General features: G+C 37.6%; 1 protein-coding gene across 7 annotated transcripts in view; it reads left to right on the top strand.

Moving 5' to 3' along the window:
* The window catches only part of CHRDL1 (chordin like 1), a 134,381-nt gene that overhangs the window by 13,492 nt on the left and 93,205 nt on the right, over nucleotides 1-27,684 (top strand). For all 7 annotated transcript variants that reach the window (XM_062183998.1, XM_062183995.1, XM_062183996.1 and 4 more), the window contains exon 3: nucleotides 26,672-26,784. In XM_062183998.1, the coding sequence (XP_062039982.1) occupies nucleotides 26,672-26,784 (113 nt within the window). The remainder of the gene's footprint in view (nucleotides 1-26,671; nucleotides 26,785-27,684) is intronic.

Here is a 27,684-nt window from a genome sequence, read left to right as displayed (position 1 = left end):
CAGTTTGTTTGAAGGCTGAACTTGGGGGAAATCAAAACCAATTATTTTGTTTATTTGTTGTTTTCATGAATGAGCTCAGATATATAAGAATGATTTATTTAATAGTGTCAATGAAATAATCTATTTTTAAAATATTTTTTAAAGATTTATTTATTTATTTATTTGAGAGGTAGAGCCACAGACAATGAGAGGTAGAGGCAGAGAGAAAGGTCTTCCATCCGCTGGTTCACTCCCCAAATGGCTGCAATGGCCAGAGCTGTGCCGATCCGAAGCCAGGAGCCAGGAGCTTCTTCCAGATCCCCCGTGTGGGTACAGGGGCCCAAGGACATGGGCCATCCTCCACTCCCTCCCAGGCCATAGCAGAGAGCTGGATGGGAAGAGGAGCAGCCAGGACCAGAACCGGCGCCCATATGGGATACTGGCGCTGCAGGCAGAGGATTAACCCACTGCGCCACAGCGCCAGCCCTCTTGAAATAACCTATTTTAAAGATATTTCAGAGAAGAAATAGCAAGCTGTTTTAAAGCAATATATAAGGAACACCCTCCTTGTGGCATCAGTATTTACTGTCCCTTTGGAAACATACTTTCCTGCAAGTTAGAATATTTAACAGTTTGGGTGGGAGTCTAAAAATGTGCGAATGCACTCAAAAGCCACATTTGATAGCTTGTTTTATTTTAGTGTTTGCTTAATCTTTCAGAGGTCTTCAGTGTTTAGTATCCTATTCTTCTGCAAGTAAGAAAGGATAGTAAATAACCATATGGAATACATACGTGATAGCAGAAGCTCATCTGACTTCATATTTTAAGTAGATAGAACTGATGCCAACCTCTGAATGAGCTAATCCAAGCAAGAACAATAATCTAGTATCAAATGCACAATACGCAGGTTGTATCCTATTTTCCAATGTGGCTTTAAATCTACAAAGCAGCTTCTAATTTATTTCCCTCCAAGTACTAGTGACCCAGTCTCAAATGACAATGCTGGCCTAATAATGCCACTTTAGGGAGCTGCCATCATGGATTTGCTCTCAAGTATATACTCAGATTCTCTCTCAAATGTTGAAATAAATTCTATATGTGAAATGTAGATGACTTAAGTGTTTGTCAATGAGAATATAAATTTAATGTATGGAAACAGTCACTCTCCTCTCACTGAAATGTGGAAGGTAGAAAAAGATGCTTCATTTATATGTTAGTCTGAGGAAATTCATAATTATATCTCATCAGTTAAAGATGGTGGGATTGTTAAAATATTTCTTACTCTAGCCTTGAATGTTGAGCAGAAGTCTAATTTGTGTCTCTACTAAGGAAAGTGTATTCCTAGGACTTGACTGAAAAATATACAAGTTATGCCTATAAAATATTTTTATTTCCTATGTTCTTTCAATTAATAAATGACTTTAAGTACCTACACTTAACTTGGCCATATAGATCAATATAACAGTGTTAATAATGGCAAGTTACAAAAGGTGAAATATAAATGGTTGCAAAAAATGAATATATATTTAACTTTACCAACCCAAAAATAAGAGATCCATTCTACTTTCATTCACGAAATTGCCAAAACTTTAAACAATTAAAATATCCATTGTTGGGCATTCTCATCATTGCTAATGGGAAGGTAAATTCATACAGCTTTTCTAGAAGGCAGTTCAGCAGTATAGATCAAAAATTTAAAAACACTGAAAGCCCCTGACCTTAGAAATTTACTTCTAAAGATTTATATTAAGAAAATATTGAGTGTTGTCCATGAAGGTTATATACAAGGATGTTTCTTATGGAAATTATTTTTTAAAAAAAAGTATAAATAATCTAATATATCAGAATTGGGGATTGATTAGATAAATTATGGTTCAGGGATGGGCATTTGACCAAGAGAGTAAGATGCCCACATTCCATCATTGGAGTGCTTGAGATTGACACCCACCTCTGGATCCTGACTCTACCCTCCTACTAATGCAGGCCCTTGGAGGCATTGATGATGACTCAATGATTGGGTGTCTGCCACCCATGTAGAAGACTTGGATTGAGTTTTGATTGCAAGCATTTGGGGAGTGAACCAGCATTGCAGCTCTTTCTCTGCCTCTCTTCCCCTTAAATAAAAAATTTAAAAACACATTTCAACAGTCTTTGGTATATATAAATGAAAATGAAACATTAGTCTTTAATAGTATAGAAATGCTTTCATATGTTAAGTTTATAATGTAGGTTATAAAATGTATATACTACAGCCTATTAACTTTGTAATAAAACTTTGTATCCATAACATACAGAAAAAAGACTGGAAAAAGTTTATATTTCATATCTGATATATAAAAAGTTTGGAAGTTGTATCTCACATTGTCACAAGAAAAAAACCGAATGACCTGAAAACAGCTAAACCTCTTAGATACAGTGTGATGAGAAATCGTAATGTAAGGTATACAGATTGGCAAGGAAGGAATAAAACTTCCTTTGTTTGTGGATGATATGATTGTCCATGTAGTAAATCCCAAAGAATCAACAATGACCAAAGAACCTCCTAAAATTAATGAGCAATCATAGCAATGTTTAAGGATACAAGATTAATAAAATCAATTGATTTCCTATAAACCAGCAATGAATGAGTGAAGTTTGAAATAAAAAAATACAAAATGATTTACATTAGTACCCCCAACTGAAATACTTGTGTATAAAACCAACAGAATATGTACATTATCTATATGATAAATACTATGTAACTCTTGTGGAAGCCATCAAAGAAGAATTAAAGAAAGTGAGGGATATTCCATGTTCATGTGTAGGAAGATCCGATATTGTCAAGATATAATTTCTTCCCAAATTATTCTATAGATTCAATATAATACCAGTCAAAATCCCAGGAAGTTATTTTGTGGGTATGAACTTGAAACTTTATATGGAAAGCACAAAATACCCAGAGCAGTAGACACAATTTTGAAGAACAAAGTGTCAGAGGACTAACCCTACTTGACTTTAAGACTCATTCATACGTTACAGTAATTAAGACTGTGTGGTATTGGCAAAAGAATAGATGAATGGATAAATGGAAAAGGTAGAAAACCCAGAAATAGACCCATGTAAACACTGCAAACTTATATCTGTAACAAAGGCAAAAAGACAGTCTTTGCAATAACTGGTCTGGAACAACTGGATATCCACATCTAAAAATAATTGAATGAATCTAGAGTAGTTGCTACATTATTCACAAAAGTTTACTCAAAATGAAGCACAGACCTAAATGGAAGAAGTAAAATTGTAAAGCACCTAGAAGACAATATAAGAGAAAATCTTGGTAACCTCAGGTTTGACAGTGACCTTTTGTTGTAACACCAAGGGTGGGATTCATAAAGCAAAGAGTTGATAAACTATACTCGATTAAAATCCATAATATCTTCTCTGCAAAAGAGAATGTTGAGGGAATGAAAAGACAAGACACAGCTGGCGCCGCGGCTCACTAGGCTAATCCTCCACCTTGCGGCGCCGGCACACCGGGTTCTAGTCCCGGTCGGGGCACCGATCCTGTCCCGGTTGCCCCTCTTCCAGGCCAGCTCTCTGCTGTGGCCAGGGAGTGCAGTGGAGGATGGCCCAAGTGCTTGGGCCCTGCACCCCATGGGAGACCAGGAGAAGCACCTGGCTCCTGCCATCGGATCAGCGTGGTGTGCTGGCCACAGCGCGCTACCGCGGCGGCCATTGGAAGGTGAACCAACGGCAAAAGGAAGACCTTTCTCTCTGTCTCTCTCTCACTGTCCACTCTGCCTGTCAAAAAAATAAAAAAAAATTAAAAAAAAGAGACAAGACACAGACTAGAAAAACATAATTGCAAAAGACCTCTCTGATAAAGGCATGTTACTCCAAATACGCAAAAACCAATTAAGTTCAACAAGAATACAAGCAACCTAATTAAACAATGAGCCAAAGACCTCAAGCATTTTATCAAAGAAGAAATACAGATGAGAAATAAGCATGAGGGAAGAGGCTTTACATAATACACCATCAGAGAAATGCAAATTAAAACAACAATGAAATGCCACTATTCACCATTCACCGATTAGAATTGCCAAAATCCAAAGCAGTGATGTTGCCAGATGCTGGTAAGTATGTTGAGTGAAAGGAACAATGTTCATTGCTGATGAGAATGCAAAATTATAGTGTCACTTTGGATGATAGTTGGGCAGTTTCTTACAAAACCAAACATACTTTTCACCATATGATCCAGCAGTTGCACTTCTTGATATTTTCCCAAAGGAGTTGGAAATTCACATCCATGCAGAAATCTGCACACAGATATTTGGAACAGGTTTATTCATAATTGCCACAACTTAAAAGGAACCAAGATGCCCCTTTGTAGGTGAATGCATAAATAAACTTAAGTGAATCTAGGCAGTAAAATATTTGTCACTACTAAAAAGAAATGAACTATCAAGCCATGAAAAACATGGTGGAAACTAAAATGCGTATTACTAAGTAAAAGAAGCCAATCTGCTGTACTCTATGATTGCAACTATATGACATACTGAAAAAGACAAACCTATGGAGATGAAACAATCAGTGATTGCCAAAGATTGGGGTGAGAGAGGGATGCATAGGCAAAGCACAAAGGAATTTTAGAGCAGTGAAATCATTCCGTATGATACTACAAAGGAGGATGTTCATCCAAACTCTTGAAGTGTTCAGTAGCAAGAGTAAACCTTGATGTAAACCATGGGCTTTGGGTGTTAAGGATGTGTCAGTCTAATTTGATCAATGGAAACAAATGTACCTCTCTGTTGGGGGATATTGATAATCAGGGACTCTATGTATGTGGAGATGTAGGGGTATATGGGAAATCTCTGTGCCTTATTCTCAATTTCCTTGTGAACCTAAAATTTCTATTAAAGTATATTCAATAAAAAAACACTGAGTGAGAGATAATCATGCAATTATAGAGTTCTTCCCCCACCCACACAATGTATGACTGCATCAATAGGGCTCTTGTATAATAATGGAATTTTAGTCTAAAGGACCGCAAGACTCAGAAAATATTTAAGAAGTTTCTAAGGAATCTCAAAGACAATTGGGGAGAAAGAAAAAGAGGACAGTATAGCATGTTTAACCTCTTACTTTATAGCTACTATAAACAGTAGCTCCAGCCTAACTCATTCTAAAGGCCTATGGATTTTCAGCCAAAAATTTGAAAACTTGACAAAGCCAGAAAACACAATCTAAAAAGACAAATCAAGCATCAGAACCAGATTCAAATATTAGTAGATATTTTGGAATTATCAAACTGGAAATTTAACTGGGTTTAATGTGCTAAGAACTCTAATGAAGAAAGTAGACAATATTAAATAATATGAACTGGAGAAACATATATGGAAAAATGAAAATAGAATATGAGAAACCAATGACACTGTAACAAAAATGAAGACTGCCTTTGATGGACTTATCAATAGATTGGAATAGAGGAGAAAATGATCAGTGAGCTAAAGATATGCCAATAGAAACTTCCCAAACTGAAACAAACATTTTTTTTAAAGGAAAAGCATATCCAGGAACTGTAATGGAATAAAAGATGTATATCACATAAGAATGCCAGAAGGACAAAAAAAAGGAAGGAAGGAACAAAATAAATATTTGAACTAATGATGGTTGGGAATTTTCCAGAATCTGTGACAGACACCACAACACAGATCCGAAAAGCTCAGAGAACACAAACCAGGATGTGTACAAAAAAAAATCTACACTGAGGCATATCATATTCAGACTACAGAAACTCAAGAACAAAAAGAATATCTTGAAAAAAATAACAGAAAAAAGAATATATTATCTGTAAAGGAATAAAGATAACCATTACATCAGATTTCTTTTCAGAACTTCTGCAAGCAGAAAGAGAGAATGGAAAGAAATACTAAAATTGTTGAGAGAAAAACAAAACCTCCCCACCTAGAATTCTATATACACAGACTTTAAAAAATTAAATACTTCTTTGAGAGGTAGGGGGGTAGGGAGCAAGGCAAGGATGGAAAGAGACAGAGACAGAGAGGGCTGAGCTGGGGCTGGGCTGGTGGAAGCCCACAGATAGGAATTTAGTCTCCTGAATGAGTGGCAGGGACCTCATTATTTGAGCCATCACTGCTACCTTCCAAGGCCTATATTAGCAGGAAGCAGGAAGCAGGATTCAGGATTCAGAGGTGGGTATGGGTTGCAAGCATCTTAATCAACATCTTAACCTCTAGGCAAAAAGCTCTCCTTGCGTCTCCAGAGAATTTATCCTTTAAGAGAAAATGAAATGTAAAGAATTTCTCAGACAACAAAAAGTGGGAATGATTTGTTACCAGTAGACCTGCCTTGCAATGGATTTTAACAGAAATTCTTCAGAAGGAAGGACAGTGATATGTCAGAAAGTTAGATCTGTATAAAGAAAGAAGTGCATTAGAGAAGTAATAAATGAAGGTAAAATGAAATCCTTTTTCTTACTTGATATAATAAACAATTGTTTATTCCAAATAATAATGGTAATAATTATATTAGATGATTATAGCTTATGAAAGTGAAATGAATGACAGCAATTGTAATAAGGGATGGGAAGGAGGAATTGAGAATATTCTCTTAGAAAGTACCTGCATCACAATCCTTAATCCTATCTGGCTTGCTGGTGATAAAACAAAAAACCATCCAGAAGGGTGGGATAGGTAACTTGGTTTCACAATAAACTGTGAGCTCCAACTCAATCACCACTCCCTTGCTATTCTCATGGTAAATTTGGAGAGCAGGTCTTTTGATGAGTTTTGTCTCTGCCTGGTAACTGAATGACAATCTGATTGTCAAGTCTTTTTTTTTTTCCTTTGAAATTGTACTTAAAAATCCCAGTGCCATGGGGTTCTTTGGGTTCTTTCCTCTCTTGGAAGCCCCCTTCCATGCCACTCTGGCTTGAGGTCTTTGACTCTAATAAATCTTTTCAAATCTAAAAAAAAGAAAAAGAAAAAGTGCCTTCACTGCACATGAAGTAGTGTAATGTTACCTAAAAGATTAGTTGTGAATTGTATATTGCATACTCTAAGGAAGCCATTAAAGTATCTTAAAAAATTGATATGCTAAGAAAAAGAGAGAAACTGGAATGGTATAAAATGTCTAATTAAAATCAGAGAAGGCAGAAATAAAATGAAAACCAAATAATTAAATCAATTTAGATTAAGCAAATTAAAACCAGGAAAGGTATTAATAGTAAAAACTGTTCAATTTAAATCCGAAAAGACAGCAAACAAGTGTGAGAATAGTACCAAAAAAGGGCAATGAATAGAAAAGAGAGGGAGGAGATGCTCAAACGGACTTGCCCCAAACAGTAGAGTTAGAAACTGGCCAGGGAATTCCAATTCAATCCCATCAAGGTGGCATATACCAATGCCATCTCACTAGTCCAAGTGATCAATTTCAGTTCATAATTGACCATAATGATAGGATTAAGTGTCAAAGGGATCACATAAACAAGACTAGTGTCTGCTAATACTAACTGATAGAATTAAAAAGGAGAGAACGATCCAACATGGGAAGCAGGATACACAGCAGACTCAGAATGGCAGATGTCCCAAATAGCACTCTGGCCTCAGAATCAACCCTTAAGGCATTTGAATCTGGCTAAAAAGCCCATGAGAGTATTTCAGGCATGGAAAGCCAAGACACTCTGGCAAAAAAAAAAGAAAAGAAAAAAGAAAAAACCTAAATGAAAGATCTCTGTGAGTGAGATCCCAGCAGAAAGAACAGGCATCAAAGAAGGAGGTACCTTTCTCTGAAGGGAGGAGAGAACTTCCACTTTGACTATGACCTTGTCTATATAAGATCGGAGTTGGCAAACTCAAAAGGCTTCCATAGCCTTGGCAACTCATGACAAGAGCCTCACGTGATTACTGACACCATAAAGAAGAGTGTCAATTGTTAAATCAACAACAGGTGTCACTGTGCACTTACTCTCCATGTAGGATGTCTGTCCTTAATGTGTTGTAATATGTGAATTAACGGTATAGCTAGTACTCAAACAGTACTTTACACTTTGTGTTTCTGTGTGGGTGCAAACTGTTGAAATCTTTACTTACTATATACTAAATTGATCTTCTGTATATAAAGAGAGTTGAAAATGAATCTTGATGTGAATGGAATGGGAGAGGGAGTGGGAGATGGGAGGGTTGCGGGAGGGAGAGAGGGAGGGAGGGAGGTTATGGGTGGGGGGAGCCATTATAATCCAACAGCTGAACTTTGGAAATTTATAGTTATTAAATAAAAGTTAAAAAAAACAGTTGCAAATACAGTCAATATTAATCCAGCTAATGAATAACCATTTTAAATGTGAATGGTCTCTATACACCAATTAAAAGATAAAGACTACCAGAGTGGAGTAAAATAAAACAAAACTCAACTATATGTTGTCTATAAGAAATCTACTTTATTAAAATATTAAAAATAAATTTTATTGTATATCTTCAAGATTTAAAACATGAAATGAGTTACATATATTTTTAAATGTTTGTTATAGGGAAACAAATTCATGTATCTGTCTTTTTGTTTAGTTACCCAATTTTCCCCTTTGTGGCAAAAACAGCTATGATCTAATTACTTAGTAAAAATTCTGGATATAACGCATTATTCTTATTATTAATTATAGTCTTCATGTTGTACATTACATCTTTAAGTGTGTTCATCCTACATATGTGGTACTTTGTGGACTTTAACCTATATAGCATCATTTCTCCTCTGTGTCTGGCTTATTTCTTTTAGTATTTTGTACACAAGGAAATATTTTTCAGTCTGACAAAGAGGGAAGAGATCTTGCTATTTGCCACAGTATGGATGGACTTTGGAGGTCATTATGCTAAATCAAAGAAACCTATAGATAAAAAACAACAATGTAGAGAAATATGTATCATGCTAGCAGTAATCCAGAGGAAGCTGGAATTGGTGTATTAATTTCAAATAAATAAGACTCCAGGTCAAGGAAAATTATCACAGAGGGACTTTATATGATTAATAAAGACATAAAAATCCTTTATTGTTGCACCAACTAAAGTATTGTGTGCACCAACTAAAGTATTTACTAGTCAAAGCTGGAAGAAATGCAAGAAGAAGTGGGAAAACTATTATAGTATTATAGTTGGAGACTGCCACACATGGAACATCTACCAAGAGAGACTACATTCTGGATCATAAAACACATCTTAAAAGTATAGAAATTATATAAAGTCTGCTTCCAGAGCATACTTGAATTACAACAGAAATCAATAATGGAAAGAGAGCTGAAAAATCCCAAAATATTTACATATTAAGCTACACATTTCTTTTTTTTAAAGTTTTATTTAATGAATATAAATTTCCAAAGTACAGCTTATGGATTACAATGGCTTCTCCCTCTCACAACTTCCCTCCCACCCACAACCCTCCCCTCTCCCACTCCCTCTCCCATTCCATTCACATCAAGATTCATTTTCAACTCTCTTTATATTCAGAAGATCAATTTAGTATATGTTAAGTAAAGATTTCAACAGGTTGCACCCACACAGAAACACAAAGTGAAACATACTGTTTGAGTACCAGTTATAGCATTAAATCACAATGTACAGCACATTAAGGACAGAGATCCCACATGAGGAGCAAGTGCACAGTGGTTCCTGTTGTTGACCCAACAAATAGACGCTCTAGTTTATGGCGCCAGTAACCACCCTAGGCTGTCGTCATGAGTTGCCAAGGCTATGGAAGCCTTCCAAGTTTGCCGATTCTGCTCATATTTAGACAAGGTCATAAAAGACAGAGTGAGGATAGTAACCAATGATCCTAAGAGTGGCATTAACCAGGTCTGAACAATTATACAGCATTAAGTGGGAAGAGGACCATCAGTACACACAGGGTGGGAGTAGAGCCATTGGAGGTAGAGTAGAGGTCATGATTACGAAGGAATGAGGCCCAAGTGCACTAGACAGGATCTAGAACAAAGGACAGAGTCATTATTAGAGGAGCTAAGAAAGGTGCTGTCTAAGCTACAATTAAGTTTTCTGATTGAGAGGCAAATAGAACCTCACAGAAGGGGCCTGGTAATAATCTGTTGGGCTTTAGGCCTTGTAAGTTAAGAGGCCCAGACCTATGTATCTCTTCACATGGGGTACATCCTAAGGGAGGTGTGAACCTCCTAGGGGAAGGCACTCTGTTGACTTTCATTACTTAGCTGGCCTGGGAGGAGAGCTGGCCAGCTAAAGGCAGGGGGCATCTCTAACAAGAAATTTACAGTTCTGCCTGCAATGTTGCTGACCCTGCTTGGCCATCCCCTCAGCTGCAGTGGTCACTTTGGAAGCTGGGCTGAGTGAAGGGCTTTTCAGTTTAGAGCCAATAAGATCTGTGGCTCTGACCTGGGCATCCTTCGACTCCAGGTCAGGTCCATTTCCAGTGATCCAACTCTTGGCAGAGCTGCTAGGGCTCTTCACAAGCTGACTTCTGCTGAAGCCCAGGCTTACCACATTGAAAGCCACTGCAGCGGACTGGCCTGTTGGGTCTCCTTGAGGCAGATCACTGTACAGATCAGCCATTAATAGGCCTGCCACCCATTGCTTCTGATGCCTAGCTTTCTTTTCCTCCTGGTTTTGTTAAAGCAGACCAAAGGATGCAAGTCAAGGGAGGGCCCAAGTCCCATCTCTAATCTTCGGTGGCCTGAACTACAAGTCTATAGTCACAGGCCTGTTCTGTAGTAGTTTTCTAAGGTAGACAATGCCCATGAGGAAAATTATATTCTCACTTTAAAACTTTCTTTCCCTTTGGTCTGAAAGGGAGGTTTTTTCTACTTACTGTTTACTTCGCTGATGGGGAAGTGAATCTAGCTATGAGATTATTATTTAAGTTCTTATTTTGGCTATGCTATTACAGAAAAATGTTAGCCATCTCTTTTATAAGGTCTAAAGATTAAATTCTGCGTCCTACAGATTCCTTTATAGTAGAATTAGTTACCTACCTTGAAGAGAATAGAGAAATGAAAGAACAAGTTGGGTTTAGAATAAAGAAATGAGGGAGCAAGTCCTAGATTGCTTGCTGACAATAGCAACATCACATGAATACTTAGCAAACAGTTTCAACCATTAGATAACAACTTAAGAAAACATTTGCCAGAAGGTCCAATGCCTTCTACAAATTTTAGGAATCATGTATTTGAAAACACCTCTTAAATATCTAACACGGTGTAGTTTGTTTAAACAGTAAACTTAAGCACAACAATATAAAATGTTTTTAGTTTCTTTCTACCAACAAGTATAAAACATATGATGCAGAGATTCAGGTCACACGAATTAAAATGTATCTTTGATTAATTTTAGCAGCTTACATTTATGGACAATCTTATCTATAAGCCAATTAAAATAAAATTCATAATAAAATTTTCCCATGTGGACATACAATATGTACACACATATAACACAACATAATAAACCAATATAGCAATTTTAATACTAGCTTTCTAAATCTTTAACTCTTTTTGTAGATTGCCAATTGATTTGAATTGCTTTTTGTTTTTAGTAACCTCAGTTAACCATACTTTCTCTCAGTTGGTACTGTTAATTCATTATTGGCTTCATCTGTTTACAGAGCCATCCCAAAGTACTGAATACAATAGAAGTGGCTGGAAAAAGTCCATAGGAACCTATAGGAGGACAGCTAAACACAGAACCAACAACACTTTAGTTTTATGAGCAGCAAATCATATATAACTGTGGATTACAAAAGACTTAAGTTGCCATGTTTAAAATTATAAACTCATCAGGCCGGCGCCGTGGCTCAACAGGCTAATCCTCCGCCTTGCGGCGCCGGCACACCGGGTTCCAGTCCCGGTCGGGGCGCCGATCCTATCCCGGTTGCCCCTCTTCCAGGCCAGCTCTCTGCTGTGGCCAGGGAGTGCAGTGGAGGATGGCCCAAGTCCTTGGGCTCTGCACCCCATGGGAGACCAGAGAAGCACCTGGCTCCTGCCATCGGAACAGCGCGGTGCGCCGGCCGCAGCGCGCTACCGCGGCGGCCATTAGAGGGTGAACCAACGGCAAAGGAAGACCTTTCTCTCTGTCTCTCTCTCTCTCTCACTGTCCACTCTGCCTGTCAAAAAAAAAATTATAAACTCATCAACCAACAAGAGGCACTCTCATTAAGATAACTGTCATGTCTAGTAACACAAGATCATTAGACTTTTTAATTCTCAAAGATTTGTATTAATAGCATTTTCCATTATAAAAACTTAAAATTTAGTACCACGTCACATCTGACAGTACTTCTAATATAATCCAAATAGCCTGATTAGTTGGTGTCTCTATAAGATGAGACATAGGTCCTTCGATTTTTTCAGTTGGGCCCAAACTTGAAAAACCAAAGTCCAAGATTTACTGGAAATTTTAGAGTCCAGATTGTTTGAAACTTTGATTTTTTGAATGCCTGTCAAGAATGCCAAGAAGACTCAAAATCCAAAATATCTGGTTGAAATAAGATTCCTTAAAATCATGACATAACATAGACCAAATTTGATCATTGTTACAAGGTGATTATCCAAATCTTTGAAAATACACACATATTTAAATAACCCAAGCTCTTAATAAAAATTCAGCTGTTTTTGAACAATTAGAATTTAACAGACATCAAGAGAACATAATAGATTACTTTAACACATTGCTTTAACAGAGCATCAGAGTTTAATTCTATGTCAAAGAGAAATTGAGCTTCCTGTGATCTTTTGCTGTGAGGTTTCCTTCCTTTACCTTCTTTCATATTGGTGACCATGTTTCTGTGTTTCTGTGTGTAACACATCTTTAAGCATCTTTTGCAGGGCAGGATGAGTGGCAACAAATTCTTTCAGTTTCTGTTTGCTATGAAAAGTCTTAATTTCACCTTCATTCACAAATGAGAGCTTTGCCGGATATAGTATTCTGGGCTGGCAGTTTTTCTCTCTTAGTACCTGGGCTATGTCTCGCCATTCCCTTCTAGCTTGTAGGGTTTCTGATGAGAAGTCTGCTGTGAGTCTAATTGGAGATGCTCTGAGAGTAATCTGACGTTTCTCTCTTGCACATTTTAGAATCTTTTCTTTATGTTTCACTGTGGTGAGTTTGATTACAACATGTCGTGGTGAGGATCTCTTTTGGTCATGTTTATTAGGGGTTCTATAAGCTTCCTGTACTAGGATGTCTCTGTCCTTCTCCAGACCCGGGAAGTTCTCTGCAAGTATCTCACTAGAAAGGTCTTCTAATCCTTTCTCCCTCTACATGCCTTCAGGAACTCCTAGAACCCGAATGTTAGGTTTTTTAATAGTATCCTGTAGATTCCCAACAATATTTTTTAGATTTCTAATTTCCTCTTTTTTTCTTTGGTTTGCCTGTTTCCTTTCCTGTTCTCTGTCTTCTAAGTCTGATATTCTCTCTTCTGCCTCACCCATTCTGTTTTTAAGGCTCTCTAATGTGTTTGTCATTTGATCTATTGAATTCTTCATTTCATTATGATTTCTCTTCACTATCACAGTTTCTTGTTCTACTAGTTATTTCATTTCATTTTGATTCCTCCTTAATATTTCATTTTCACGAGAGAGATTTTCTATCTTGTCCATTAAGGATTTCTGTAGTTCAAGAATTTGTTTTTGAGAACTTCTTAATGTTGTTATCAATTTTTTGAGATCTGCTTCTTGCATTTCTTCAATCTCATCATCTTCATAATCTTGAATTGGGGTGTCTTTTTCATTTGGGGGCGTCATAGTGTCTTCCTTTTTCTTGTTACCTCGGTTTTTGTGTTTGTTGTTTGGCATGTTGGAGATATTTGGTTTCTTCACTGTGGTTTTTTTTTCTTGTTATACTATAACTCTATATTAAGTGGACTGTCTGCTTTCGATGGAGCCTTAGAGGCTTGAGATGAGTGTGGCCTGAGAGCTCTGTTTGGTTCCTCAGTGTTGAGGTTGTGCCAAAAGTGACACTCCCAGGTTAGGCGTGGTAAATCTCTCTTTCTTTCATTCTTTTTTTTTTTTTTGATTCAAAAGGGACGTAATTCCACACAGCTGAACGTAATTGGAGGTAGTTAGCAGGCAAATGATATTCCCACAGGAGCCAGAGATCGGAAGCTCTTTCCCAAGGACCACACAGGGAATCTCTGCTACCCTCGGTGTGGGCTCCAATTCTCCTGCAGTCTCCCACTGGGTTGCCAAGTTAGGTCCTAATCTCCTGTTATTTCACCCCCCCAGAGTCAGTTGTTTCTGCTAGGCTCATGGCCGGTGCAGACCTGAGGTCGCCCTGCTTATGACGTATGTCCAAAATGGCGCCTGTTCTTTGTCTTGCTCGCCTTTGAGAGATGAGCAGAGAGAGAAAAACTCGTGTCTGTATCAGTTACTTTTTTTTTTCCTCTCTCTCTTCTCGTTAGCCTGGTGAAATTTTCCCCACGTGGTTTCAAGCCTCATTCCCTCTAGTCTCCTCTTTCCGCTTGCCCGCTGGTATCTCGGGCTATTGAGGTTCGGCTCACCTCGCGTTCCAGCACTGGTGTGTTGAGTCTGCCGCTGGTGTCCCGAACTTGGGCTCCCACGCTCTCCACGCAGGTCCACTGTGAATCACTAGTTCCGGAAGAGTTTCCTCTGCTGTTTCTTCCCCTACTCTTCCTTGAACCTGCAGTATCTCCACTTTTATTAAACTGTTTCTTCCCAACTATCATTGTGCTCCCTTCCTATTCCGCCATCTTGCTGCTCTCCTAAACTACACATTTCTAAGAGGTTTATTTATAATATTCGTTTAATATTCTAAAAAAGAAAGATTTAAAGTCAGTAATCTAGACAGACACCTTAGAAAACTAGAAAAGGAGGAACAAATCAAATCTGGAGTAATCACACTTTTTTTTTTTTTGACAGGCAGAGTGGACAGTGAGAGATTGAGAGAGACAGAGAGAAAGGTCCTCCTTTTGCCGTTGGTTCACCCTCCAATGGCCGCCACGGTAGCGCGCTGTGGCCGGCGCACCGCGCTGTTCCGATGGCAAGAGCCAGGTGCTTCTCCTGGTCTCCCATGGGGTGCAGGACCCAAGGACTTGGGCCATCCTCCACTGCACTCCCTAGCCACAGCAGAGAGCTGGCCTGGAAGAGGGGCAACCGGGACAGGATCGGTGCCCCGACCGGGACTAGAACCCGGTGCGCTGGCGCCGCAAGGCGGAGGATTAGCCTAGTGAGCCGCGGCGCCGGCCGAGTAAGCACACTTTTTAAAAAATGAAATCAGATGGCCGGCGCCGCAGCTCAATAGGCTAATCCTCCGCCTTGCGATGCCGGCACACCGTGTTCTAGTCCCTGTCGGGGCGCCAGATTCGGTCCTGGTTACCCCACTTCCTGGCCAGCTCTCTGCTATGGCCCTGGATTGCAGTGGAGGATGGCCCAAGTGCTTGGGCCCTGCATCCCATGGGAGACCAGGAGAAGCACCTGGCTCCTGCCTTCGGATTAGCACGATGCACCACCCGCATTGGGCCAGCCGTGGCAGCCATTGGAGGGTGAACCAACAGCAAAAGGAAGACCTTTTAGACCTTTCTCTCTGTCTCTCTCTCACTGTCCACTCTGCCTGTCAAAAATAAAAATAAAAAAAAATAAAATAAAAATAAAAATAAAAAAATGAAATCAGAGATCAGTGAAAGTGAAGCTGGAAAAAATTTATAAAACATATTCTGGATTCTTTGACAGATCAGTAAATTAATAAACCTCTAACAATTTTAAGAATAAAAGAGAGCGGCTGGTGCCGCGGCTCAATAGGCTAATCCTCCGCCTTGCCGCACCGTCACACGGGGTTCTAGTCCCGGTCATGGCACTGGATTCTGTCCCGGTTGCCTCCCTTCCAGGCCAGCTCTCTGCTATGGCCCGGGAAGGCAGTGGAGGATGTCCCAAGTCCTTGGGCCCTGCACCCCACGGAAGACCAGGATAAGCACCTGGCTCCTGCCATTGGATCAGCGCAGTGCGCCGGCCGCGGCAGCCATTGGAGGGTGAACCAACGGCAAAAGGAAGACCTTTCTTTCTGTCTCTCTCTCACTGTCCACTCTGCCTGTCTAAAAAAAAAGAATAAAAGACAGAATATACAAATTAATTATTTCATAAAGGAAAGACCATTACTACTGATTTAATTTAAAAAGATAGTAAAGGAATATTATTAACAACTCTGTACACAAATTTGACAATTTAGATAAAACATGTAAATTGCTTAAAAGACACAACTTGATAAAACTCACACAAGAAGAAATAGATAATCTGAAGAGGCCTATATATATATATTGGAATTGAATCAGGAAATACAGTCTTACAAAGCACAAAGCACAAATCCTAGATGAATTTACTGGTGAACTGTATCACACATATGAGGAAGAAACTATACCACATCCCTATAATCTGTTCCAGAAAACACAAACAGAAGGAATACTTTCTACCTCATTCTAAGTCCCATGTTATCCTGATACCAAACCAGTCAGATATTATAGGAAAGAAAACTGCAGACCAGTATTTCTCATGAGTGTAAATGCAAGAATCCTCAAGAAAATATCAGTAAGTTGAATACATAACATATGAAAAGAATTAAGTATCACCTTCGTGTTAAATCTATTCCAGGTATACAAAACTCTTTTAGTATTCAAATATCTACTAATGTAATCAGTCACATCAGGCTGAAGAAAAAAAAATCCACATGATCATATCAAGAGATGCAGGAAAAAAATTGATAAAAGCCAACACTATTCAGAAAACTAGATACAGAGGAGAACTTCTTCCAGCTTGATAAAGGACATGCAAATAACCTGTTAACATACTTAGTGGTGAGAAACTAGATGCTTTCCTGCTAAGATCTGGAACAAGTCAATGATTTATATTCTCAACACCCCTTTTCAACATTGTAATCAGCACTAATGCAGTAAGATGGGAAATGGAAGTACTAAGTATACAGATTGAGAATGATGAAATTAAGCTACTTTTGTTTGCCTATGACATGTAGAAAATCACAAAGAATCAACTATAATAAATACCTCGTAAAATTAATAAGGGATTATGGCTAGATTGAAAGATGCAAGGTTAATATGCAAAAGTCAATTAGCAATGAACAAATAGAATTTAAAATTAAAAACAGAATGCTATTTTTATTAGCACCAAAATTGAAATACTTAGGCATAAATCCAACAAAATATGTACAAGGTCTTTATGAGGAAAACTACAAAAATTCCAGTAATGGAAATTAAATGAATAGGAATACATTCCCATGTTCAGGGTTTGGAAGATTCAGTATTGTCAAGATGTTAGTTCTTCCCACCTTGATCTATAGATTTAATACAATACCAGGCAAAATTCCAACAGTTCCTTTGTGGAAATCAACAAACAGATTCTAAAATTTATATAGTAAGACAAATGGCTCAGAATAATCAATACAATAATGGAGAACGAAGTCAGAGTACTGACAACACTCAACTTCAAAACTTACAGTGTGGTTATGTGACAAAATAGACAAATAGATCAATAATGCATAACAGCCCAGACATAGACTAATACAAATGTAGACAACTGATCTTTAACAAATAGAGCAAAGAGAATGCATTGGAAAAAGGATAGTTTTTTAAACATGGTGCTAGAACAACTGGATGTCTACATGTCAAAGGATAAAAAAAGAATCTAGACACTGGCTTTAAACTGTTAACAAAAAATGGTTCAAAATGAATCAAAGACCTAAATTTAAAAAGCAAAACTATAAAACTTCTAGAAGATAATGTAGTAGAAAATCTACCTGACCTTATATTTGATAATGAGGTTGTAGATACAATACCAAAAGCATATTACATGAAAGAAATTTGATGGATTGGATTCATTCAAGGTAAAATAGTCTACTAGACAAATCGAGTTCTGTGCATTTGCAGTACACATATCTGATAAAGGATGACTTGTTTTCAAAACATACAAAGAACTCTTTAAGGTCAACATTAGCAAAGTGAACAACTCAATAAATGGGGAAAAATACCTAAAGAGACACCTTACCAAAGAATATATACAGATGGCAAATAAGTAATATGAAGAGATACTCAACACACACACACACATAAATATATGTGTATGTATGAATGTCATTAAGGAAATACAGATTAAAACAAATGAGATGCTACTACATAGCTATTAAAACAGGCAAAATCCAAAACAATAACACCAGATGCTGTTGAGTATATGGAGCAATTGGACCTCTCATTGTTGAAGGAACACAAGATCTCAAAGCCACTTTGAAAGACAGTTTGGCAGTTTCTTACTAAGTTATACACGGTGGAGCTGACATTGGACATAGTGGGTAAAGCCACCACCTGAGACACAGGCATCGCATATGGGTGCAAGTTCAAGTCCTGGCTGTTCCACTTCTGTTCAAGCTCTCTGCTAATATGCCTGGGAAATCAGCAGAAGATAGCCCAAATACTTGGGCCCCTGCACCTACGTGGGAGACTTGGAAGAAACTGGCTCCTGGCTTCAAACCAGCCCAGCTCTGGCCATTGTGGCCATTTGGGTAGTGAACTAGTGGATGGAAGATTCTCTCTCCCTCTCTCTCTCTCTCTCTCTCTCTCTCTCTCCTTCTCTCCTCTTTCTGTAAACTCTGCCTTTCAAATAAATAAATTTCTTTTTTAAAAAGCTGTACATGGCTTTACCATACAATCCAGGAACCGTACTCCTAGGCATTATCCAAGTGAGTTGAAAACTTATGTCTACACCAAAACTTGTACACAAGTGTTTGTAGCAGCTTTGTTCACAATTTCCCAAAATAAGAAGCAACCAAGATATCCTTCAACAGAGACACGGGTAAACAAGCTTTTGCACATTCAGATAGTGGATGAGACGAACTGTAAAATCATGGAAATATTTGGAGGAACTTTCTTTTTTAAAAAAATAAATATTTTATTTATTTATTTGAGAGGTAGAGTTACAGACATTGAGAGGGAGAAACAGAGAGAAAGGTCTTCCGTCCGTTGGTTCACTCCCCAATGGCAGCAACAGTCGGAGCTGCGCCAATCCGAAGCCAGGAACCAGGAGCTTCTTCTGGGTCTCCCACACAGATGCAGGAGCCCAAGCACTTAGGCCATCTTCTACTGCCTTCCCAGGCCACAGCAGAGAGCTGGATTGGAAGAGGAGCAGCCCACATGGGATGCCAGCGCTGAAGGCAGAGGATTAACCTACTGTCCACAGCGCCGGTCCCTGGAGGAACTTTCAGTGCATATTGCACTTTAAGTGATGGAAGTTAGTTTAAAAGGCTGCATGCCTCATAAGTATGTGACATCCTGAAAAGACAAAACTCTATGGACATTAAAAAGATCATTGTTGCTTTGGAGGGGTTGAAGTTGAAGAGGAGAAGAGAAGGAATGAATAGTCAGAGCACAGAAGATATTTAGAGTTAGGGTTATGAAATTATTCTGTATGATACTATAATAATGGATATATGTCATTATACATTTGTCAAAACACATAGAACTGTACAACACAAATAATAAGCCCCATTGTAAACTAAACCATGCACATAATTAATATTAATCTATCAATATTGATTCATGAATCATAGCAAATATACCACACTAATGCAAGACATTAATAATAGGGAAAAGTAAGAGTGGGAGTAAAAAGGGGTTATATGGAAAGTTTCCTTACTTCCTACTTAGTTTTGCTTGAAGCCTAACACTGCTCCAAAAATTAAAGTCTATTTTAAAAAAAAGTCTAGAGGGTATTTGGCTGGAATGCAGAAAGTTATTATTTTCTGGTAGTGGGATTATATATGATTTTTCTTCCCTCTCTATATTTCTGTATTATTGTTTTATTAATGTACAATTTATAGTACAGAGTAGCTGTACTATTTTGCACTTGTACCAGCAAAGTATGAGGAGAATTTCAGTTGTTTCTCCTCCTTACTAACACTTACTATTCTGAGTTTTTTTTAAAATATAGCCATATACAGGCTCATGGCCAGGTATCTCATGGCTTAATTGGCATTTACCTAGAGACTAATAATATGCTTACCATTTCTGTGTCTTCTTTTTTTTTAAAAAAAAAATATTTATTTGAGAGGTAGAGCCACAGACAAAGATAGGGAGAGACATAAAGTTCTTCTATCCATTGGTTCACTCCCCAAATGGCTGCAGCAGTCGGAGCTGGGCCAATATGAAGCCAGGGGCTTCTTCCAGGTTTCCATGCGGGTACAGTGGCCCAAGGAGTTGGGCCATCTTCTGCTGCTTTCCCAGGCCATAGCAGAGAGCTGGATCGGAAGTGGAACATCCGGAACAGGAACCAGTGCCCATATGGGATGCCAGCACCGCAGGTGGCGGCTTAGCCTACTATGCAACAGCATCATCCCCTCTCTCTCTCTTCTTTGATGAAGAATCTTTTCAAATTATCTTTCCGTTTTTAAAATTGAGTTATTTTATTAATCAAGTTTTGATTTCTTTCTAGAGTTTTGATAAAAGTATTTTATCAGAAATGTACAAAACATTTCACCCAATCTCTGGCTTTTCTTATTGTATTCTCTTAATGCCTTTTGAAGAGAGGAAGTTCTTAATTTTAATGAAGTTCAGTTTTACAAAGTCTTTTTTATGAATTGTGCCATTGGTGTCATAACTGATAGCTTTTTGCCTAGCTTAAAATCACAAAGATATTCTCCTGGGTATTCTTCTAGAACTTTTAAAGTCTAGGTTTTTTGTTAAAGTCTATGATACATCTAGAGTTAATTTTTGTAGATGGCATGAGGTATGGATTAAGATTCATTTTGTTATATATTTTGCATGTGTCTATTCATGCATTTCAGCAGAATTAGTTGAAAATATTTCCTTTCTCCATTGAATTACCTTTCACTTTTTTTGAAAATGAATTGACCACCATTTGCAACAAGATGGAGGAATCTGGAAAACATCATGCTGAGTGAATTAAGCCAGTCCCAAAGAGACAAATATCATTTGTTTTCCCTGATTGGTGACAACTAACTGAGCACCAAAGGGGAAACCTGTTGAAGTGAAATGGACACTATAAGAAACAATGACCTGATCAGCTCTTGTCCTGACTGTTGATGTACAATGTAATACTTTATCCTTTTTAGTATTTTTTTTGTTGTTGTTGTTGTTCTAGTACTAGTGGTTGAACTCTGTAATTAACACACAATTATTCTTAAGTGTTTAAATTTTAACTGAAAAGTGATCCCTGTTAAATATAAGAGTAGAAAAAAGAGAGGGAGGAGATGTACAATTTGGGACATGCTCATTCGGACTTGCCCCAAATGGTGGAGTTAGAAATGTGCCAGGGGATTCCAATTCAATCCCATCAAGGTGGCATGTACCAATGCCATCTCACTAGTCCAAGTGATCAATTTCAGTTCACAATTGATGACTCTGATAGATCTAAGAGTCAAAGGGATCACACAAACAAGACAAGTGTCTGCTAATACTAACTGATAGAATCAAAAAGGGAGAGAACGATCCATCATGGGAAGCAGGATACACAGCAGACTCATAGAATGGCAGATGTCCTAAACAGCACTCTGGCCTCAGAATCAGCCCTTAAGGCATTCGGATCTGGCTCAAGAGCCCATGAGAGTATTGTAGGCATGGAAAGCCAAGACACCCTGGGGGAAAAAAAAAAAAGAAGACCTAAATGAAAGATCTCTGCAAGTGAGATCCCAGTGGAAAGAACAGGGCCATCAAAGAAGGAGGTACCTTTCTCTGAAGGGAGGAGAGAACTTCCACTTTGACTATGACCCTGTCGGAATCAGATCAAAGTCGGCGAACCCTGAAGGCTTCCATAGCCTTGGCAACTCATGACTAGAGCCTAGGGAGATTACTGACGCCATAAACAAGAGTGTCAAATTGTTAAGTCAACAACAGGAGTCACTGTGTACTTATGTCTCATGTGGGATCTGTCCTTAATGTGTTGTCTAATGTGAAGTGATGCTATAACTAGTACTAAGACAGTATTTTTACTCTTTGTGTTTCTGTGTGGGTGCAAACTGATGAAATCTTTACTTAGTATATACTGAATCAATCTTCTGTATATAAAGATAATTGAAAATGAAAAAAAAACCCTGGTGTTAAATTGGAAATCGCATAGAAAATTAATTACTTTTTAAAAAATATCATGTAGGCTCTCTGTCTTTAATGTGCTGTACACTGTTATTTAATGCTATAACTAGTACTCCAACAGTATTTTTTCACTTTGTGTTGCTATGTGGGTGCAAACTGTTGAAATCTTTACTTAATATATACTAAACTGATCTTCTGTATATAAAGAGAATTGAAAATGAATCTTGAGGTGAATGTAAGGGGAGAGGGAGCGGGAAAGGGGAGGGTTGCAGATGGGAGGGAAGTTATGGGGGGGGGGAAGCCATTGTAATCCATAAGCTGTACTTTGGAAATTTATATTCATTAAATAAAAGTTAAAAAAAAGAATGTAAAAAAATAAAAATTAAATAAATAAATAAAAATAAAACTATCACTATTAAAAATTTAAAAAAGGAAATGAATTGACCACATATGTACAGCTCTAATTTTTCACTTTTCTATTCCATTGATCTATCTGTCTAACCTTTTGCCAACACCACAGTTTGTTGATTATTGTAGTTTTATATTGTTTCAAACTATTTCTTCAACCATTTTGGCTATACCATTTCCTGTGCTTTTTCATATAAATTTCCATTAGATTACCAGTTTTTGCAAAACATCCTGCTGCTTTTTGGAATTGGATTGTATGGAATCTATAAATCACTTTAAGTAAAATTGACATTTTAACAATACCGTGTCTTTCAATCCTAAATAAAGTGTCCCTCTCCTCTTTATTGATCTTTTGCATCAGAATTTTCTAGCTCTCTGACATATTTTTGTCCAGTTTATCTTAATTGTTTTGGGAATCACTGCAAATGGTACAATTTCTAATTGTTCATTATAGAATGTATAAATGTGATTAGTTTTTAAATACCAGACTGGTAATCTGTGATCTTGCTAAATTCTCTTAGTAATTTTTAGTAGATGGTTTGAGATATTCTGTATGGAAAACCAGGTCACATGTAAATAGAAAGTTTTATTTTTTACTTTTAGTATGCAAGCCTTTTATTTCTTTTATTACGTGGTTTCCCTGGCTAAGATCTCCAGGAGTGATGGAGAAGACTTTTGTGGAAAACATTCAGGTTTCGTCCATTAAGTGTGATGTTATATATAGGATTTTTTGTCTTTTTTTTTTTTTTTGTAACTGACTGTTATCAGGTTGAGGAAGTCCTCTCCCCCTCTTCCCCTCTGGCCGTTAATTTCTGTCATGAATAGGTGTAGAATCCTGCCACATGCTTTTCTACATCTATTGTAATAAGTACAGAGTTTTTATTGTCCAGTTTGTTGATATGGTGAAGTACATTGACTGAATTGTAAATATTGAACTAACATTGAATTTCCAGGATAATCTTCACTTGTTCATAGAGTTGTTATCCTTTTTATACCTTATTGGACTTATTTTTGCTGAAATTCTATTGAATTGTTGCATCTATTTTTCATCAGGGATATTGATCTGTAGCTTATTTTCTTGTGGTTTTGGTTTCAGTGTAATGCTTGTATCAAAGATACAAAGATTGAGAAGCATTCCACGCTGTTTAGTATTTTGGAAGGGTATCATAGAATGTTTGATAGAATTCACTAGTGAAGCCATGCAGCACTGGAATTTTCTATGTGAGGAAGTTTTCAATAAAAATTCAAATTCTTTAAAGATATAAAATTATTCAGGTTATCCATCTCTTCTTGAGTGACCTTTGGTGATTTGTGTCTTTCAAAGACTTAATCCATTTCATCTAGTTTGTTAAACTGGTATAAAGTTATTTATAATATTCCCTTTTTACTCTTTTAATGTCAGTAGACCATGGATGAAGTCCCCTCTTTAATCTCAAATATTGGCAACTTGCATCTTTTCTCTATCTTTGTTAGTCTTGCTGAGGAGTTATTAATATTATTGACCTTCCTGAAGAACCAAGTTTTTATCTCATTGATTTTTTTCTATTGATTTCTGTCTTCAATTTCATTAATTTCTGCTCTTTCTTATTCTTCACTTCTTTTTTCTTTTATTATACTTTACTTGGCCTGATTTCCTAAAGTGTTGATTAGAGACTTGTGTCCTTTTTAATACAGACATTTAGTAATGTATATTTATCTTTACTTCTTAAGTAAAATCTCACCAATTTAATGTTTTCATTTTTGTTCAGTAAAAAATACTAACTTCTCTTTTTAAAATTTTATTTTTTACATTTTATTTGAGGAGCAGAACACAGAATATATTTAAGGTTGTGAGTTTATTTTGTATGATACTATAATAGTGGATATATGTCATTATACATTTGTCAAAACACTTCTCAAATGCCCAGAATATCTCGAGCTGGGTCAGGTCCAGGACCCTGGAATTCAGTCTGGATCTCTCAAATGAGGGATGGTGATTCAAGTACTTGAGCCATCACCTCTTGCCTCCTAGGGTGTGACTTTGCAGGAATCAGGAATTAGAAGTGTTTCAGGACTCAAACCCAAGCACTTTGATATGGGATGCAGGCATTCCAAGTAGTGTCTTAATGTCTGAGCCAAACACCCACACCTAATATCGTTTTTTATTTTCACTTTAACCCATGGTCTATATATATATATATATATATATATATATATATATATATGATATCGGCATGTTAAAAGTGGAATTCTTATGCTTGGGTTATCTGTAATGTTTTTCGCTTATATTTTTATTGTTCTTTTTGTGTACATTTTCAACTTTTCTGCATTAAGCATGCATTACCTTCTTGAATACAAAAAGTGAACTAATATAACAACCTACATTTTATAGCCTTTTAAAATTTACAAAGAGCTTCATTTAATCCTCCACCATCTGCTTGAGAAACATAATCCATATTTCACAGATGTTGAAAGGCAAGGTTGACAGAATTTAAAAGACTTGCTCAATGTTACACAGCTAGAGCTAGTTAGGACTCAAACCCAGATTTTCTGTCTCCAAACTCATTGTTCTGAAGAAGTTGAAAATAATGATTTGAAATGTAAGTTGCACTTCATTTTGTGAGTAGTTGGAAAGATTCATAGAGAATCTTTGAAGCAATGTGACAACAGACATTTACCTCAGTGTAATTTTAATTGAAATATCTGACTACTAATGATGTTGAACATCTTTTCCCAAAAATTCCCTATTGCCATTACTTCTTTGAATGATCTCTTCATGTCCTTAGTTCCTTTTTCTATTGAATTGGTTGGTCCTTTACTTACTGATTTGAATGATTAAAAAATGTCCAAGTACTAATACTAATACTTTTTTGTTAGTTTCTCATAGTTTCCTATTTTTTTTCCTCTATTCTTTTGATATTGATTCTACCATTGAGGAAACATGTACTGGAATGAGGAAAATTAATATGTTTGCTATGAGAGGAATATTAGCTCATTTTTGCATTGTATGATAAAAAATGGGAGAATGAGATTAGAAGATGAAGCACTTTATTTAGAAATTCAATTTACCAATTGTTCGTCAGTTGCTTATCTTCATTGCCCACACTGTGCTAGGTCATGTGATGAGAGAGAAAGTAGAGAGAGAGAAATAAGATATATACAATAAGGCCGGCACCGTGGCTTAACAGGCTAATCCTCCGCCTTGCGGTGCCGGCACACCGGGTTCTAGTTCAGGTTGGAGCGCAGGATTCTATCCCAGTTGCCCCTCTTCCAGGCCAGCTCTTTGCTATGGTCCGGGAAGGCAGTGGAGGATGGCCCAAGTCCTTGGGCCCTGCACCCACATGGGAGACCAGGAGAAGTGCCTGGCTCCTGGCTTCGGATCGGCATGATGCACCAGCCGTGGCGGCCATTGGAGGGTGAACCAATGGCAAAAAGGAAGACCTTTCTCTCTGTCTCTCTCTCACTATCCACTCTGCCTGTCAAAAAAAAGAGATATATACAATAAGACAATTAATGTGATTTGTACATCAGTACAAAATAAGTTGTCGCTAATAAAATTTCCATTGCAGCAAAATAGAGTGATTGGTTTGAGTTAATTTGGTGTTGTCCTTGCAAGAGGAAGTCTGTAAGTTGAATGGGTGCAGGGATTGTGTTTAAAATTCTTTCCTCCAAATTTTATCCTCAGCACTTAGCATAGTGCCTGACCAGTGGTAAGTGCTTAAATACATATGTAATAATTGAAATTAGCATGTGTAGGCAATGCTGTGATTAGAGACCTAACACAATGCCATGTAGTCTGTTGCTCCTACACTAACACCAAGCAGCTCTGAGAATGTTTTGACACAGCCACACTAAAGACATTGGCTTGCATTTCCAAAGAAAGTGAGCATAGCTTTTTCCAAAATGAAGAGCACACAGTATACTCCTTTATCTTGCTATTACAACAGAGTAGCAATATGAATTCTGGGCTGCACTGTCAGACAAACCTGGATTGAGTCCTACCTCAGCTACTTACTAGTTAAATGAGCCTTGATCTTCCTCATCTATAAAATAAGACTAAAAGTAACCATCTTATGTGTCATTGCAAGGATCCAGTGAGTAAAGAATGTAAAACACAGTACCCATAGTAGGGAATCTGCCAAGCCTTTGATTTTGTTGTATACGAGAATGAATAGAACCTGTGATGGCCTTTGGATTTTGCAATGTGTCTATGTTTCTAACAGGCAATCTACCTCTATCCCCACAGATTCAGAGACATATTGTGTGTTTCAAGACAAAAAGTACAGAGTGGGTGAGAGATGGCATCCTTACCTGGAACCTTATGGGTTGGTGTACTGCGTCAATTGCATCTGCTCAGAGGTACAATCTCTCGTGGCTTGTGTTTTTCCAATTTGCTCCTCAGCGAGAAGAGAGGCTTTCAGTGCCCAAATGATGAGGAAATGTGGGTGATCAAAAACCTAAAAGAAATTAAGATGCAAATTGCAAAGAAAAATAAACATCTCCTGTCCTTTTTCCCCTATTGCTTTTCTTTTTTTTTTTTAAATTTATTTGCCTCTATTGCTTTTCGACTTGAAAATTTTCGACCTGAAAATTTTTTATGGACATAGACCCATGTTCTCTTTGCCCAGTGATATAGGACAAGGTTGGGGAGGCAAGAAGAGCTTGATAGTAGAAGTAGGGAGAAAGCTCAATGTAGTGTCTGGAATGTAAGACAAATTGTTTCTGCAAACTATTTTTCTAGGCTGTCCTTCAGAGAGCGTATTAGGGAAGATTATAAATTGGTTTGTTGGGAGAGTGCATTTTATGATGTCTCAATCAACAGCTGTAATTAAGACTGAGGTTGTGAAACTTTGACCTGTACCTGGTGAGGATTAGTTCTCTTGATTGGGTTTTGGCTCCCATCCAGTCATGCGAAGAGGCTTTTGGACAACATATATCCTATCTTTGCAATAGATAAAGCAGGTAATTCCATCTTCTTTCTGTGACCCAACCAAGGAGCACAGCAATAATTCATGTTTTTGATGGGCAGGGTTTCTCAACTTCAGCACTATTGAAACTTGGGGATGTATAATTCCTTGTGGAGGAAGGCTGTCATATACATTGTAGGATGTTTAGTAGCATCCCTGACATCCTCCCACTGTACAGCAGTAGTACCACCTGCAGCGGTAACCAAAACATATCTCCAGAGACTGCCAAGTTGCCTGAGGAGCAAAATCATCCATGGTGGAGAACCACTGCAGTAGATCAATTGGGAAGGGG

This window comes from Lepus europaeus, chromosome X (assembly GCF_033115175.1).
Source record: "Lepus europaeus isolate LE1 chromosome X, mLepTim1.pri, whole genome shotgun sequence".
In the NCBI taxonomy this organism is placed as follows: Eukaryota; Metazoa; Chordata; class Mammalia; order Lagomorpha; family Leporidae; genus Lepus; species Lepus europaeus.
This window is presented reverse-complemented; position numbering and strand designations above follow the sequence as displayed.